This window comes from Crocodylus porosus, unplaced genomic scaffold (assembly GCF_001723895.1).
Source record: "Crocodylus porosus isolate Cpor-Errol unplaced genomic scaffold, CroPor_comp1, whole genome shotgun sequence".
NCBI classification, from domain to species: Eukaryota; Metazoa; Chordata; order Crocodylia; family Crocodylidae; genus Crocodylus; species Crocodylus porosus.
In genome coordinates, this window is record NW_017728911.1 from 8,430,923 (window position 1) to 8,447,037 (window position 16,115).

General features: G+C 43.5%; 1 protein-coding gene across 7 annotated transcripts in view; it reads left to right on the forward strand.

Annotated features, from left to right (window-relative positions):
* The window catches only part of CA12 (carbonic anhydrase 12), a 41,932-nt gene that overhangs the window by 8,891 nt on the left and 16,926 nt on the right, over nt 1-16,115 (forward strand). For all 7 annotated transcript variants that reach the window (XM_019533395.1, XM_019533398.1, XM_019533394.1 and 4 more), the window contains 4 exons: nt 8,295-8,474; nt 9,852-9,994; nt 12,524-12,619; nt 15,381-15,444. In XM_019533395.1, the coding sequence (XP_019388940.1) occupies nt 8,295-8,474; nt 9,852-9,994; nt 12,524-12,619; nt 15,381-15,444 (483 nt within the window). The remainder of the gene's footprint in view (nt 1-8,294; nt 8,475-9,851; nt 9,995-12,523; nt 12,620-15,380; nt 15,445-16,115) is intronic.

Consider the following 16,115-nt stretch of genomic DNA (forward strand, 5'->3'; position numbering starts at 1 on the left):
CGGACTAGATGATCTGCTCAGGTCCCTTCCGACCCTAGAAACTATGAAACTTGGCCAGTCCGCTTCTGACACCAATGTCCATCCACATCATTAATGAAGATTTTGAACAATACGGGTCCAAGGACAGAGCCTTGGGGGACCCCACTGGTCACAGGGCACCATGACAATTGACTTCTGTCAATTACCACCCTCTGGGTCTGACCACAGAGCCAGTTCTCCAGCCGGGGGATCATGGTGGACCCAAGGTCAAAATTGGCCAGTTTCGCCAAGAGGTGATCATGGGATACCAGATTGAAGGCTTTTTTGAAGTCAAGGTATACAGCATCAATCTCTTCTCCCTTGTCCAGGTGATAGGTCACCTGGTTGTAGAAGGTAATGAGATTGGTCAAGCAAGACCTACCTTCAACAAACCCATGCTGTCTATCCCTCAGGATGTTGGCATCGGCCAGTCCATTAAGGATGGCCTCCTTAATAAACTTTTCTAAGACCTTCCCTGGGAAAGAAATCAGGTTGACTGGCCTATAGTTAGCCGGATCCACTTTCTTCCCTTTCTTGAAGATAGGCACCACATTGGCCTTTGCCCAGTCTTCAGGCACTACACCAGAGCGCCAGGAATTTTAAAAGATCCGTGCCAGAGGCTGGGCTATGATGCTCGCAGCTCCCTGCGGTGTAGATTGTCAGGGCTGGCCGACTTGAAGGTATCTAGCTTCTCAAAGTGTTCCTTCACAAGGTCAGTATTAATGGAGGGCAGGGGATCTCCCTCACCCAGACTTCCCTGTCCCATGGTTGGCATAGGCGTCCCATGGGACTGATGAAAGACCAACACAAAGTACCCATTCAATAGGTTGGTTTTTTCCTGGGTGTCAGTTGTCAGCTGTCCCAGCTGGTTCAGCAGGGGTCTAGTGTTGCCCCTGCTTTTTCTCCAACTTCCCACATAACTGAAAGAGGACTTCTTATTGTCCTTGATGCTCAAAGCTAGTTGGAGTTCAGTTGCAGCCTTGGCTTTCCTGGTTCACTCCCTGCAGGACCAGACCAGTGCATAATATTCCTCCTTGGAAGTGAATCCCATCCTCCATCCTTTGTAGGCCTTTCTTTTTCACCTCAGGAGGTCTGCTAGGTCCCTGGAGAACCAGGGGGGCTGCTGTGCCCTCTTGCTGCCTTTCCTCCGAGATGGAATAGACTCAGCTTGTCCTTTGAGGATCACTCCCTTGAAGAGCAACCACTGTTCCTGAACTCCCCTCCCCCTGGGGTCATGGTCCCTTAGAGCCTCACTGACAAGCCTCCTGAGCTTGCCAAAGTTGGCTTTCCTGAAGTCAAAGACTTCCGTGTTGCTGACTGACTTGCCAGCTTTACGACGGATGGTGAAGGTGATCAGCTCGTGGTTGCTGTCACTGAGCTTCCCATCAATCACTAGGTTGACGATTACATCATCCCCAGTAGCCAGTACCAGGTCGAGCAGCGCTTTACCTCTCATTGGCCCGTAGACTTCTTGAGTCAGGTAGGGGTCATTCACGCACAATAGGAAGCTTTGCGACCATTTGGATTTTGCTGAGTGATCCTCCTATGAGATGTCTGGGTAATTGAAGTCACCCATGACAACAATGGTCCTGGAGCATGCGGCCTCAGCCAATTCCCAGGCAAACTCCTTGTCAAGATCTTGACTTTGGATGGGAGATCTCTAGTAGACTCCCACCATTGTGTCCCCTGTGCCATGTTCCCCACAGATTTTAACCCAGAGGGTCTCCAGTCATCCACCCTGGTCACCAACATCAGCTTGCAGGGACGCGTAGCTTTCCTTAGCATAGAGAGCTACAACCCCGCCCCTTTTATCTACTTGATCCTTCCTGTACAAGGTATAGCCATCTATACCTGTGGTCCAGTCATGGGTGGAGTCCCACCAGGTCTCCATTAGCCCTATGACGTCGTAATTAAACAGCTCACTTAAACTCCTTAAGTGGCCCTCCAGTCCAAAAAACTGCCCACTCCTGTTCTAGATGAAAACAATGAGGCCCTAGAGTACACTACACCAAGGTGGAAGTCATGCCTTGAGTCTCCACATTATGTTATCAAGGTGGCAGGGGTCCCTTCCCCTCCTAGGCAACCAGGGACAGCAGCAAGGGGCATCCATGCATTATATCTCTAATTCAATAGTGAGCCAGACTGACCCCTAGTATAGAGAGATGCAGCTTCCCTTGACTTCTCTGCCATATGTCGGGGTGAACCTGGCTCACATATGGGAAAATCTTGCAATGAATGTGTCACAGAAGTAGTTGGGAAATACTTTACACCTGCAATCAGTTTCATAATCACAAGATATTTCAAGAGGCCAGCTCTTTCAAGTGACAGCTCTGATGTATGAAAATGAGGAAGGCTATATGACTCCAAAAAAGGGTTCTCATAAAAAAATTGGTTTCCTGCAAAAGAACAAATAGATGAGATGGTTGAAGTAGCAGTGGAAAACAGGCTGGAATTTCTGTCATTTAATCCCCATTAGCTGTCATTCTTTCCTTACCAGAAATGTCCCTACAAGGTCATTATTAGGCATAAAGACTTCAATAACCGGAACATTTACCAGAACAATTCACCTCTATCTGAACTCCTGACATGGGATAAAAGATGTAGAAGTTTCTATATCCTGTTACTAATCCCCGAACTCATCTAATCCCTCCAAAAAGTAGTTTCAGAAAAAAGCATATTGCACTTCATAATGTGGCTTCCAACGGATGGAGTCAAATTCCTGTTTTACCAATAAAGACCAGTAATTTAACTATCATATTGGTATCATAACCTATTAAACTAGTGTCTTTCTGAAAACCCATAATAGTAATGAGGCTTATGAAGTCAGTGGAGCCTTGCCTACATTACAACCTTTCTTCTAGTTTTCAAGCACTTCTGGAAGAATTAGTTTAGATTGCAACTGATTTTTTAGGATTATGTCACAAAGCCTAGAATTACACTGGTCCTGATGGCTTTATATTGTTTATGCCTACAAGAACCAGATAAGTTTTGTATGAAGGATGGCTGCAAGGTCATTCCCATTCAGTCTGAAATCCATGAATATGGCTGAAATCTATTCTGCATGGATTTATCTGCATGAGGACCCTCAGGAAATTTTGGACACATGAAATATGTCCACCACTCATCACACGTAAGCTAAAGCATTATTAAGCCATGAATAGATGCTCCCATTTACAAGTAAAGATGTCTAAGTTTGCTATAGCTTAATCCTCCACAGAAAAGTTAAAACATAAATTATTGTTCTTGCACTATAATTTAGGATTTGTACATCAAGTCTCAGGTTCAGGATGAGCTGGATTATGTCTCTGTAGTATATCTGTTCCCATAAACCTGTGAAAAATAGCACATATCTTAAGATTACTTTCCTATGTTCTTTTGGAAGTGACTAAACAGACCTAGCCACGTTTGAAATATATCAGGCAAATCTAAATGAGAAATCAAAATGATTGGCAATCAAATGGAGAAAAAGATATAGATGATTTCTCCCTGCTACATATATAGTATAATTCTTTTTCAGCAGTTCTCCCCAAAACGTTAGGCATCATGCTACGCATTATCTGCCTGTAGATTGCACAGGGGACAGTCATTCATGCCAGGTATCAATCGAAATCTTGTCATATGGCCAAAATTAGATTAGCATGCAGAATACCATTTAAAGGAACATCAATGAAAGGAACAGGAACAAAGCCACTACAATTAGAATGACTGACCATTTTGCTGCTGTCTAAAAGAACCCTATCACATAATTGCAGACATACAGCAAAATACAAGTAATTGAAGCATAATTTCAGGGGGTAAAATCTATTCTTTTAGGGATCACACTTTCAACCATGCACACAAGTGACTTGATTTGTACAATCAGTCCCAAACAGCTACCAAACTGATAAATCAAAATTTTTAACACTTCCTTCAATCATGCCAGTGCAACTGTCTGGCTAAAGTACAGAATGACAAAGAATTAAACTCAGTGCATGAGTGTATTAAACTCAGTCAGGTATTCCTAAGAGCTTCATACTTTGCGGAGAATACTAGTTAAATAATCAGTGGGTGCATCTACACAAGACGCTTTACTGAGAGCCGACTAACTAGTTCTGCAGTAAAGATACATGCGCGGAGCTATTAGGCTGCAGTAAACTAATTAACTCCACTGTAGCCTAGTACTGCCCGACACAAATACTATCCCACAAGTACTATCATAGAATCAATGAGTCGGAAAAGACCTAGACAGATCATCTAGTCTGACCCCCTGCCGTGGGCAGGAAGGAGCGCTGGGGGTGGCAGGGGTCATAAGACCCCAGCCAGGTGCCTATCCGGTCTCCTCTTGAAGATTTCCAGGGAAGGTGAGAGCACCGCCTCCCTGCGAAGCCTATTCCAGGCTCTGGCCACCCTTACAGTGAAGTAGTGCTTCTTAATATCTAACCTAAACCTATCCTCTCTCAGCTTGTGACCATTGTTCCTGGTGACTCCAAGGGGGCCCCTGGTGAACAGACTTTCCCCGAGTCCCCTGCTGCTGGCCCCGATAAAGTTGTAGGCAGCCGCAAGACCCCCCTCAGTCTCCTCTTGTGGAGACTGAAGAGATTCACGTCCCTCAGCCTCTCCTCATAGAGCCGGCCACGGAGGCCCCCAACCATACAAGTGGCCTCCTCTGGACCCTCTCCATGTTCTCCACGTCCTTCTTGAAGTGCAGCGCCCAGAACTGGACACAGTACTCCAGCTGCGGCCTGACCAGTGTCACAGAGGGGGAGCAAGACCTCTCTGGACCTGTTAGTGATGCCTCTGTTGGTGCAGGACAGGGTGTGGTTGGCTCTGCTTATTGCTTCGTTGCATTGGCAACTCATATTCATCCTGGAGTCAATCCTGACTCCAAGATCCCTCTCTGCCTCTGTGCTGCTGAGAGGGTCAGCCCCTAACCTATAACCATAATGCTGGTTCCCTCTCCCCAGGTGCAGCACCTTGCACTTGTCCTTGTTGAACCGCATCCTGTTCAGATCCCCCTACTTCTCTAACCTATCCAGGTCTGCCTGGATGCGGTCCCTGCCTGCCGGTGTATTCACTTTACCCCACAGCTTGGTGTCATCAGCGAACTTGAACAGGGTACTCTTCACATCCTCGTCCAGGTTGCTAATGAAGATGTTGAACAGCAATGGCCCAAGGACTGAGCCCTGGGGGACTTCGCTGTCTACACCCTCCCAGATCAACATCAATCTGTCCACCACCACCCTCTGGGTGCGCCCCTGGAGTCAGTTTGCCACCCATGTGACTGTGCATTCATCAATGCCGCAGTCCCTCAGCTTGCCCACCAGAATTGAGTGGGACACTGTGTTGAAGGCCTTCTGGAAGTCCAAGAAGACGACATCGACTTCCTCCTTCCTATCTAAACTCTTTGTTACCTGGCCATAGAAAGAGACCAGGTTAGTCAGGCAGGATCGGCCTTGCATGAACCTATGCTGGTTACCCCTCAACATCACTATCCTACAGCGGAGTAGTTACGTGTGGCAAAACGCATGTGTAGATGATGGGGCTGACTGGGGCACAGGGGTGCTACAGTGCGAAGGCTGCCTGCTGGCTAGCCCCATATTCTTGTGCCCCAGCCAACCCCTCCACAGCATGCTGAATTGTGGGGAAGCAGCTCTGGGCTGGCAGGCTGACCACCTGGGCCTGATACTGGAGTTTATTGTGTCACATTAATATCACGTGCAGACACATCCCTTGCTGCCTGAGCACCTGTCTTGACCAGGGGCTTGTGCATCTCTCTAACCTTTTCCTTTTATCTACAAGGTTTTCCCATCTTTTTTTGTTCTGCAGTTAATTACGGCTTCACAATGAGCCAGAGAAAAGTATAGCTTCAGATGCCCCAGGAACTTAGAAGGCAACCTCATTTTACTAGCTCAGAGGAAAGGTATAAACATTTACATTTGACATATCTATTTCCTATTTCTCTTTTAGTTGCTTAACACAAGATATTTAGGCAGGAATACAACAGTGTGATCGAGTATAAACCATGAATGTTTGTGTTATGGCAAGAAGACTATTTCTATTGTGCCTAGAGCAGAGGTACTGACTTGGTAAAAACACAAGATTTCTCTTTAAATCAAACAGTAGATTATGCTTTATAAATCCCAGATCCACCACTTTGCTTAGCATTTCCTATTGATTACCTCTAGAAACCTCCAGGATTTCTGAATACAGGAGAAATTGCCATTCCTGGGAGTTCCATTCTGGAGATACCTATGAATGGCAAAATTCACGAATACTGACGGGGCTCCCCATCAGACCCCACAGCCACTCCCCCGAGAAGCTGGAAGCGCAGGGCTTCCCCACAGCACTTGGGGACCCCCTGCGGGGGAAAAGATGCCACCGCCTCCCTCCCCATCCCTGGTGCTTGCTCTCCGCCCACCCACCTGGCTCTGCCCTCCCCCTCTGCCCACCCAGCTCTCCGCTCTCCCGCCCTGTGCAGCACTCCATGCCTGCTTATGCAGAGACAGGAGCTCGGTGCAGCACCAGAGGGAGCTGTGGTGGCACTTGCCCCGACCCACCCCATTGGCACGGTGCACTATGAATATTCAAATCCGCAAATAGGGGATTCAAGAATAGCAAGGGTTTCCTGTAGTCCTTTAGAGGTATTACTGTTTGTTCTTGCTGGGCGCATCTACATGTGATGCTACAATCACCATAGTGATGAGCTATAGAGATGTAGCGCCCATGGGTGTCTACATGTGACTAGCAGCTACTTCACCATAGCAGTGCACTCCCTCAGTATAGTGCACTGCTACGGCAAAGTAGCAGCTAAAAATATCTATGCACCATGCATATGGTGCAGTACAGGCAGTTATTGCACTGTGCTTTAGTACTTTGAAAAAGAAGTACTAAAGCAAGGCACAGTAACAAGTAATAGGACAATGTGTAGATGCACCCTGTGTAGAGCAGTGGTTCTCAACCTTTTAAGATTTGAGGCACACATAATTAGGCTCAAGGCACCCCTTGGAAAACTAGCTCTTAGGTTTTATTCATTTTTTAATATGGAAAAAATAGAGCAATTCTTCTGTTGCAAAGAACTAAGACAGACCACAACAGGTCAAAATGTTTTTGACACTATGGATTTCTATTTGAAATTTCTAGATTTATCTTCATAATCACATATAGGTATTCACACATCAGCAGTCCTAATATTGCCATTGTTGTTGTTGACGATCCCTCACATTGAAGGATGATTTTTCCCACAGGTCAAGTAAAGGATTGTAGACGAGCTAATATTGTACAACACCCTTAAAAGGATCCTGTGGTACTCTGTTTGAGGACCACTGCTGTAGAACACCTAGGTGCCTAACCCTAAATTGCTCTTAGCTGAATCTCTCCATTGACTTTATAGAGGTCTTAGGCATCCAAATTGGTCAAGCTGGATCATCCTCCAGGGTAAATAACCTAATACTTTGGTGCTGCAATACCTAGGAGCAGCTGCCTAAGAAACCAATTTAAATCCTGCCTACATCACATTGTCTCACTTGACCACTTTCCATAACTCAGTAATGTAATGAACAACCAATGGCGAACTCTGGATCTAAGTTCCAAAGAGATCTATGAAACGCTTTAAATTTGACTTGTAACAAAAGAACTATTTAGCTCCTAGTTAAAAATATCGCTAGTTCATTTATATGCAAGTTAGAGTGTATATTTAAGATGCACAAATGTGTGCGCACGCACGCACGCAATCTAAATTCTCTGAAGGTTTTGCCTGTTCGAGGGTCAGGGTGACCAAATGCAAGGTCACATACAGATTTACATCTCCTTATCAGTGATCACTAAGTAGAAGTGAATGTAATAGGCATTTTTGTACCAGAAGCTCTTATTAATGGTAAGTAAAACTCAGGTGTTTGAGAATTTAATTTGTTTTGAATGGCAATCAAAAACATGAATTCTTAGCCAGAACTAAAAGCTGTATGGGTCTGCCTGTAAGTCTCCCTTAAGCAGCCTCTTACATGTGACTTGTGGTGCGTCTGCCTTGAGAAACAAACCACTTACATGAATAGATTAGGTTACAGAAATTTGGACCTAGTAAAAAACTGAACATGTGAAATTGAAAATTGGTTAGTGTAGCAAACCATGTTTTTAAATCCAGAAAATGACAGTGGGATCCTGCCCAAGTTTGGAATAAAGGTTCTGGGAAAACATGAGCTCTTACATTATCCAAAACAGATGATCCACACCAAGCTATTATTATGTAGGGAAGGCATCAACATGGGCACCAATAACCATGTGTCCTCTGTTAACTTTTTCAGGTCCTGATGGAGAAACAACCTGGCCCCAAAAGTATCCATTTTGTGGAGGAGGATTCCAGTCTCCAATAGATCTTCATAATAATATTCTTCAATATGACTCTACTCTCTTGCCTTTAGAGCTCGTAGGTTATAACATGTCCACCACTGACCAACTTCCATTAACCAATAACGGTCATTCAGGTAAGAAAACCAAATAGGCAGGTAAGAATTTGAAAGAGTTACTGGATTTCATAAGTAATTAACACATTAAAATACGGGTTTAAATTATTGCATGAAGTGAAATTCAGCTATAATGTACCAAACCTTTGAAACCGAATACAAACGTTTAAAGATAGCCACCTAAAACACCTGGTAAGTTATACAACTTTATCATAATCATGAAACTTAAAATTAATTCTTTTAGGTCCTTAAATTAACGTTTAGCAACTCATAGAATTCTATAAACTTCTGAAAAGGTTTTCTAGATTATCTGGTTCAAATATTGAGAAACAGGAACAGACCTTGTGGCTTTGTTTATAAATCACTAAAATCTGCATGAAGCAATCTAAAATCTAAAATCTGCATGAAGGATAATAGAAGTGGCTCAAATACATTTAAAACCAATCAACAACACTGGGCTTTACCATATGGCTCTATTACTGGTGTTAAGACAGAAAACTTCTTTGATCGTGGGAGAGCAGTATATATATAAATCATCAGGACCAGCTTACACACATACTTATTACACTCCATCAGAGAACCAGAAATCACAAGAAACCTAAGTATCTATTACATCAATGCAATCCAGAGTACCCATAAGCTAGCTCCTGGAACAGCAACAATTCTTCAGCAGTTTTCCTTACTACTACAAAACCATTACAAAACATTATAAAGGGGCTTCAGTCTCTGCTCCTCCCCTTCCTGCTTTGTTGAAAAAAGCGTGACAGGTGAACCTCTTTTCTCACTCTTTCAGTGGGGTTAACCTGGTTTCCCCACTGTACAGGTAAGGACATGAGCCCAATCCTGAGTCCACTGTACAGGTAAGGACAAATCTCCTAGGGCCTGATTTCTGGTCTCTCTTTCCCCCTCACCCAGGAGGAGTGGACAGGTGGTTCTTTGTTGGGATTCCAGGGATATTTTCTTCAAGAAAAACTCTGAAAAAACTCATTATGTCTCAAAAAAGGGGGGGGGGGGAACAAGAGATGAAAAGCACACAATCTTTTTTTGCTTCACAGATCCCCTTTACTAAGACTGGGGTCATTTTGCAGTCTCCAGGGAAGAGAAGGTATTCCAGCAGCCATAGAGAAATCACAATTCTCATATTCAATTCAAATTCCGTGGAGTTCCAAGAGAACTGAAGATAAAATGTTCTAAACTTCTTTGAACTACCTAAAAAGGCTCAACACTGCTAAAACACTAATCTTTAACTTATTAAAACATGAAATGTGTAGGATTCCGTGTTGAGCACCTCAATGGTTCAATCTCCTATTGTAATACTTTGCATCCAACAGTGTCAGACATGTCCTACACTTGTACATTGTGGTATCATCTTCTCCCATATTTTTGGTCTAATTGCAGTGAGAGTGGGTCTGCCTCCTACCATGTACATCAGAAACCTCCCTTTCCAGTACACTGCAACTCAGCTTCACTTACACTGGGGAAACAGAAAGAAGCCAGAAGGCTCAGAGCATACAATCCATGGGAAGCATTTTGCAGCAGAGGTAAGAAGCTTAAATCAGTGAAAAGGAAAATGGAAGTTGGACAAACGCTAATTCACAGATTCACAGAAGTTTAGAGCTGGAAGGGACCTGGTGAGATTATTGAGTCCAGCCCCCCTGCTCTGGGCAGGAAAGACTGCTGGGGTCAAATAATCTCAGCAAGGTATGCATCAAGTCTCCTTTGAAAATCTCCAGGGTAGGTGCCTGCACCACCCCCACTGGGAGCCTATTCCATAGTCTGGTCACACGAACTGTAACGAAGTTATTTCAAAATGAAAAGTGTAGCTTGATTAATTTACTTTGGCATAAAGCAGGCCCAGGCATTTATTGAAGCAGCTGTGTCTTTAATATTTAATATATGACTGTCCAGTTTCTAAGCAGCTGGGGGTCAAATGCCCTATTGACCACACTAGCAGGGCTACACACCAACAGACTGCATTAGAGCAAGCCGCAGACCCCCCAGAGCCACATGCTGTGTGGATGCCCCCCGCTGCTGCACTGTGAGGGTACCCTCCCACCGCTGTACCATGTGGCCCCAGACTCACTTCCTTAGCTCCCCTGGCTGCGACACACTGCATTGGCCTGCCTGCTGCGTCCAGAGGAGGGAAGAGGACCCTGGACACTCTCTGGCTGCTGCTGCAACAGCAGCAATGGGTGAAGTGGTGGCCAGGCAGGAGCCCAGGGACTGCAACTCGACCCCTCATGTGCTGCCAGTTAGACAGCCTTGTCGTAGATCAACTTTTCACGTTCTGGGTAGTCATGTGGTTGATGGAAGTCAATCGCCATGGTGCCCTGTGACCAGTGGGGCCCCTCAGGGCTCTGTCCTAATGCCCTTACTTTTCAATATCTTCATCAATGATGTAAACCATGGTGTCAGAAGCAGGCTGGCCAAGTGTGCCGACAACACTAAACTCTGGGGTAAAGCATTCACACCTGAGGACAGGAGGGTGATCCAGGCAGATCTTGACAGGCTCATGAAATGGGCAGATGAGAACTTGATGGTGTTCAACACCAAAACATGCAAGGTTCTCCACCTTGGGAGGAAAACCCTGCAGCATGCTGATAGGCTTGGCAGTGCTACGCTGGCTAGCACTACAGATGAAAGGTACTTGGGGGTCATGATTGACAAGATGAACGTGAGCCTCCAATGTGATGCTGCAGCTAGCCAGCATTTTGCTTGCTTTACTTGCATCCATAGATGTTTCTCAAGCAAATCCCAGGATGTCATTCTCCCGTTGTACTCGGCCTTGGTGAGGCCGCAGCTGGAGTACTGTGTCCAGTTTTGGGCTCCGCAATTCAAAAAGGATGTGGAGAAGCTTGAGAGAGTGCAGAGGAGAGCCATGCGCACGATCAGAGGTCAGGATAGCAGACCTTATGACCAGAGGCTGAGAGCCATGGGACTCTTCAGCCTGGGAAAGCGCAGGCTCAGGTGCAGGGTCAGGCATGGCCACCTATAAGTTTATTGCGGTGTTCACCAGTATCTGGGGGAACATCTGTTCATCAGAGCGCCCCAAGGGATGACAAGGTCGAACGGTCACAAACTCCTCTGCGACCATTTCAGGCTGGACATAAGGAAGAAATTCTTTACTGTCCAAGCCCCCAAGGTTTGGAATAGACTGCCACCAAGGTGGTTCAAGCACCCACTTTGAATGGCTTCAGGACATTTTTGGATGTTTATCTTGCTGGGATCCTATGATCCCTGCTGACTTCCTGCCCCTGGGCAGGGGGCTGGACTCAATGATCCTCTGGGGTCCCTTCCAGCCTGAATGTCTATGAAACCTATGAAAAACTATGAGCCATTTGCTTTTGGCTTCATTAAAAGAACAGTAAGAAGTCAGAGTGAATTTTTATGCCTCTGATTAGTGGGCCTGCAAGAACACTAATCAAGTTCTCCTGGAATTATTTTGAAATGTCTATCTTTTCATAGCCAATGTTAATGTCTATCCTCTATGTACCTTGGCCCCAAAGCAGTAGTCTAGAGCACCAGCTTTTGCACTTAGCGATTAATTGAAAGCTGAAATTCTGATACAGAATTATAACGGCTGCAAAGAAAAGTTTGAAAATATGCCCTAGGTGTAAATTATGCAGTGATACCTGTAGAGCACAGACAGCCTAAAAACAACAATGCTTAGAGGGGCAAACTGTACTATGCATCTTAATTAGATATTCACTACTCTGATGTCCATCAAAACCACTCCAGCAGAGGACTCTGTGCAAAAGACCACCTTGCTCAGCCAAGCAAGTATTCCTTGACTGCTGTGGTAAGTACTGGGCAAAAGAACACCTGCTACAGCCCTACTTCTTGTGCTTCAAAGGGTATCCCTGTCAAACATGAGAAGAAAGAGGAGAAAGGAACATTACGTCAGTGCCCGTTTCTCTCCCCCTTGCACCTGCCTCTGCCAGGGGAACAGGTTCCTGTGGGCAAAAGGCTTTATCTCGTCATATTTAAGGCTCTTGCTTCAATCAGTCGATAAAACAGAAGAGTTATTACTACCCAGAAGTTATAATGCTGTTATTTCTCCTTCTTTGTAGCTACATATTGTACATTATAACGCCGAAAAATATCGTGATGTAACAGCAGCAATGGATAAATCAGATGGATTTGCAGTTTTGGCTATCTTCATTGAGGTAAAAGGCATACCTTGTTCTGGGACAGAGATTTAAAAACTCGATTGGGAGCCCCATCAGTGCTGGTGTGTCTGGATCAGTGGCGTCCCTTTCCCACTGCACCTACCAACAAAATACAGGGCTAGACAGTGCCATCACATCCCTGCAAACTGAGTACATACTGAAAAATAACTGTTGAATATTCTCTCACATTTTAAAAATTAGCTGCAGGCATGCTCAACCCTTTGAAATTTGTCTTCTACAAACTAAAGAGCAGACAAGCTTCTTAAGTTATAGTACAAAATCGAATTCAAACTTGCACATTTGGATACTCTCAAATAGCACTGAAGGCGGTTAGTACACATGGCATGGAACACTTCTCAGCATAACAAGGAGACAAGGGTGGGCAGAATCTTGCTACAAATAATTACGTGACATTTGTATCTGACCACACAAGTGGCATCTAGCACTTCAGGGGTACTGTGCATCAGTGATTCTTATAATGACACAAAATTACAGACAAAAAAATGTAGATTTTTCAACCTGACAGAGGGACCAGCTTCCAAATCCCATTACTGAGGTGTGACAATGAGCAATTAAATGAACCAGTGTTCTGATGGAATCTCTTGAAACTATGCCCTATGTATGTATACAATTACTTTGCAAGACAAAACAGAAAATTAAACTCTGAATTGTGCCAATGAACTGTACAGTAAAACTGACTGGATTTTTTCCTGCAAAAAAATTAACACAGTCAAAAAATCTACACCTTACAACTTTAAAAACTGCCATCAAAAACTACAAAATGGTTAAGAAGCACAGATACCTTCTGCAATACTTTTCCTTTCATTCAAAATCCAATTTTCTATTAAAAATTCTATAAAAAATGTGACCAGGAGTATTTTACAGAAGTCTATTTTTTCAAGAAAAGCTTTCATGGACTAGAAAATAAAAAGGGATGTTTTTAAGAATACCCTTTTCCTGCTTAACCTTCTCCCTCTCCGTTAAAGTTTCAAAGCAAAAAAGGGTTCCCCAAGTTCTCCTCCAGAGTTGGTAATGTAATCAGGAAAGAAAAACAATATTATATATTGGCCATATATAAATCACATTCGAGCAAAAAGGACTAATAAATACAGTTCACAATTCTAAGATGCTGAGTGTGGAATAATCAAATTGTTGATGATCAGATCACAAAAAAAAAAAAAAAGTTTGAGGAAACACCTACCTGCTTGGGGACATTTTACAAAGAAGAACAGAGCTAAATTCATGATGTTCACTCAGCTCTGGTTACAAGAGAACAGGCAAACACTCTAGAGATGGTCCAGAAATTTCTCATTATACTGCATATTACTTCATCTGATTTCTGAGCAGGTCTAGGAATTAGACAACAGATGTGCTAAATTTCAGTGCATCTGGGTTACTATACAAAGTGAAATCAAAACAGCTGTGCACAGTATGATAGTACAGTACATCATTTTAAGGCTAAGATAGAGTCTAGGCTTCTGTTTTCGCTACAAATTACTAATTGCATGATGCTGCTTAAATAAATAAATAAAATCAACGAGCACATCTCTAGATTTAACAATATTCTCTTTTTTGTCTGATGAAAATAAGCCACATAGTAGGTTTCACAGTTAAACGAAATACACATACTTAATGTGTCTGGTTGCCAGATGAATTGCTGAGTACTAGCTCTCAAGAACTCATAAAACAGGCATTGATCAGCTCTAGCAGCTGTCGGGAGCTTCACTGCTATCCAAGCCAGCCATGTTACAGTTAGTTTAGGTATAGCTACATGTACTACAGTCACGCTCCCAACATAGACATACCTACAGAGAATGCGGTTTAGATGGGGACACTGAGCTACACCTCTTCGCTCCTGTATGTGAGCATTCACATAGTTTTATGAACTTCAACTTACGCACACTCACTTCACTTCCTGTATTTACTTGTACATCACACACACCCTTTCCCCAAAAATCAGGCTTCCAAAACTGGGGTGTCTGTTCTAAGTTAGGAAGCTGATTTCCGCATCAGAAGAGGTATGCAGTTGCTGTAATGGCTGCTGGGCTGTGCTGCTTTCCCTTTCCTTCCCTTCTTAGGCTGCATGGAGGAGAGGCAGAGTTTGCTGCTGGTCACTCACCATCCTTGCAAACTATGCCACTCGAGCTGTAACCCATCACAGCCACTGCCAAACTGGCTGAACAGTTAAGCTAAGGACAAAGCAGCCAAAAGCTGCTGCAAATTCAGCAGCAACTGTGACAGGGTTAAAGCCATACTGAAGAGTTTGCCAGGAGAGAGCAAGTGATGCTGAAGAATAAGCACAAGGTGCGTGAAGCATGCGAGAAAACACAGTATTTATTTTATCCGAGTAGCTATCCTTGGTGTTCTGTGCAGAAATGGCCCACATAAGGCAGAAGACTCAGAATAAGAAAATGTAATATCTTCAATAAAGCTATTTGTACTAGGGAACCAATCCTGTAGTCTCTTTGCAGACAAATGACAATTTAATATTGGGTAATATGAAAAAGCAGATCCAATACTTCTAGTTTGTTGTTCTATTGTGAGAGTATTAGCATGAAAAGACAAAACAAAACAATTCCAAAAGACAGTTAATTTCTCATGTAAAGGGCTATATCAGTGTGCGTTATCAAATAAGTATGTGTCTTTTGGGAAAGTTTAATCAAAAGATAAAGTTGTTAATCAAATGCTGACATTAGCTGCTACAGAATTTATACACACAGAACTCCAAATACTTGAACATCTCCTGTCTCTGTTACAGATAGGTCCATTCAATCCATCATATGAAAAGATCTTCAGTCATTTCCAGAACGTGAAATACAAAGGTGAGTGGCTACAGCGTCCAAAGGATCAACAGTGGCTGAAGGTAACAAAAACAACAACAAAAATATCAACCTTGGTTGAAATGGACATCCTTAAATGTTAGGAAACAATGAACAAGTCCATAGCAAGCTTCCATGAAACTGTCTCAGAATAGTGCCAAACACAGCGCACTCCTCTTCAGCGGACTCTAAATCTAGCTTGACAGACACTTACATACATTAGCATCATATGGATCATTACGAGACCATATTTCTTGCATGTACTATTACTTTCGTTAACAGAGCCTTAGTTAAATATTCAGATAGCTGACTGCATGCAAATACTAAATATTGGTGTGTTCAATCCCAGTAAGTGGTCATATTTCACAATATTTTCCTCCACATATCTTTTTAAAAACTAGTGTTGCAGCATATAATAAAGTGCAAGACAATGTGGAAGAGATGAGTAACATCAGGTTAAGAAGAAACTCTTCATTCTACCAGTAACAACATTCAAACCATAATGAGCAGCAGAAAACATTAACAATTTAGTCCTCTAAAACCCTAATGTTGGGTGACTGTCTGCACTACTTACAAGGAAGTGTGTTGGATAATTCCATGCTTAATTGCATGAAAAGAATGCACTCCAAAGGGAAAAGCAAGTTCTCTCACTAATTAGAATTCTGGCTTAGTAT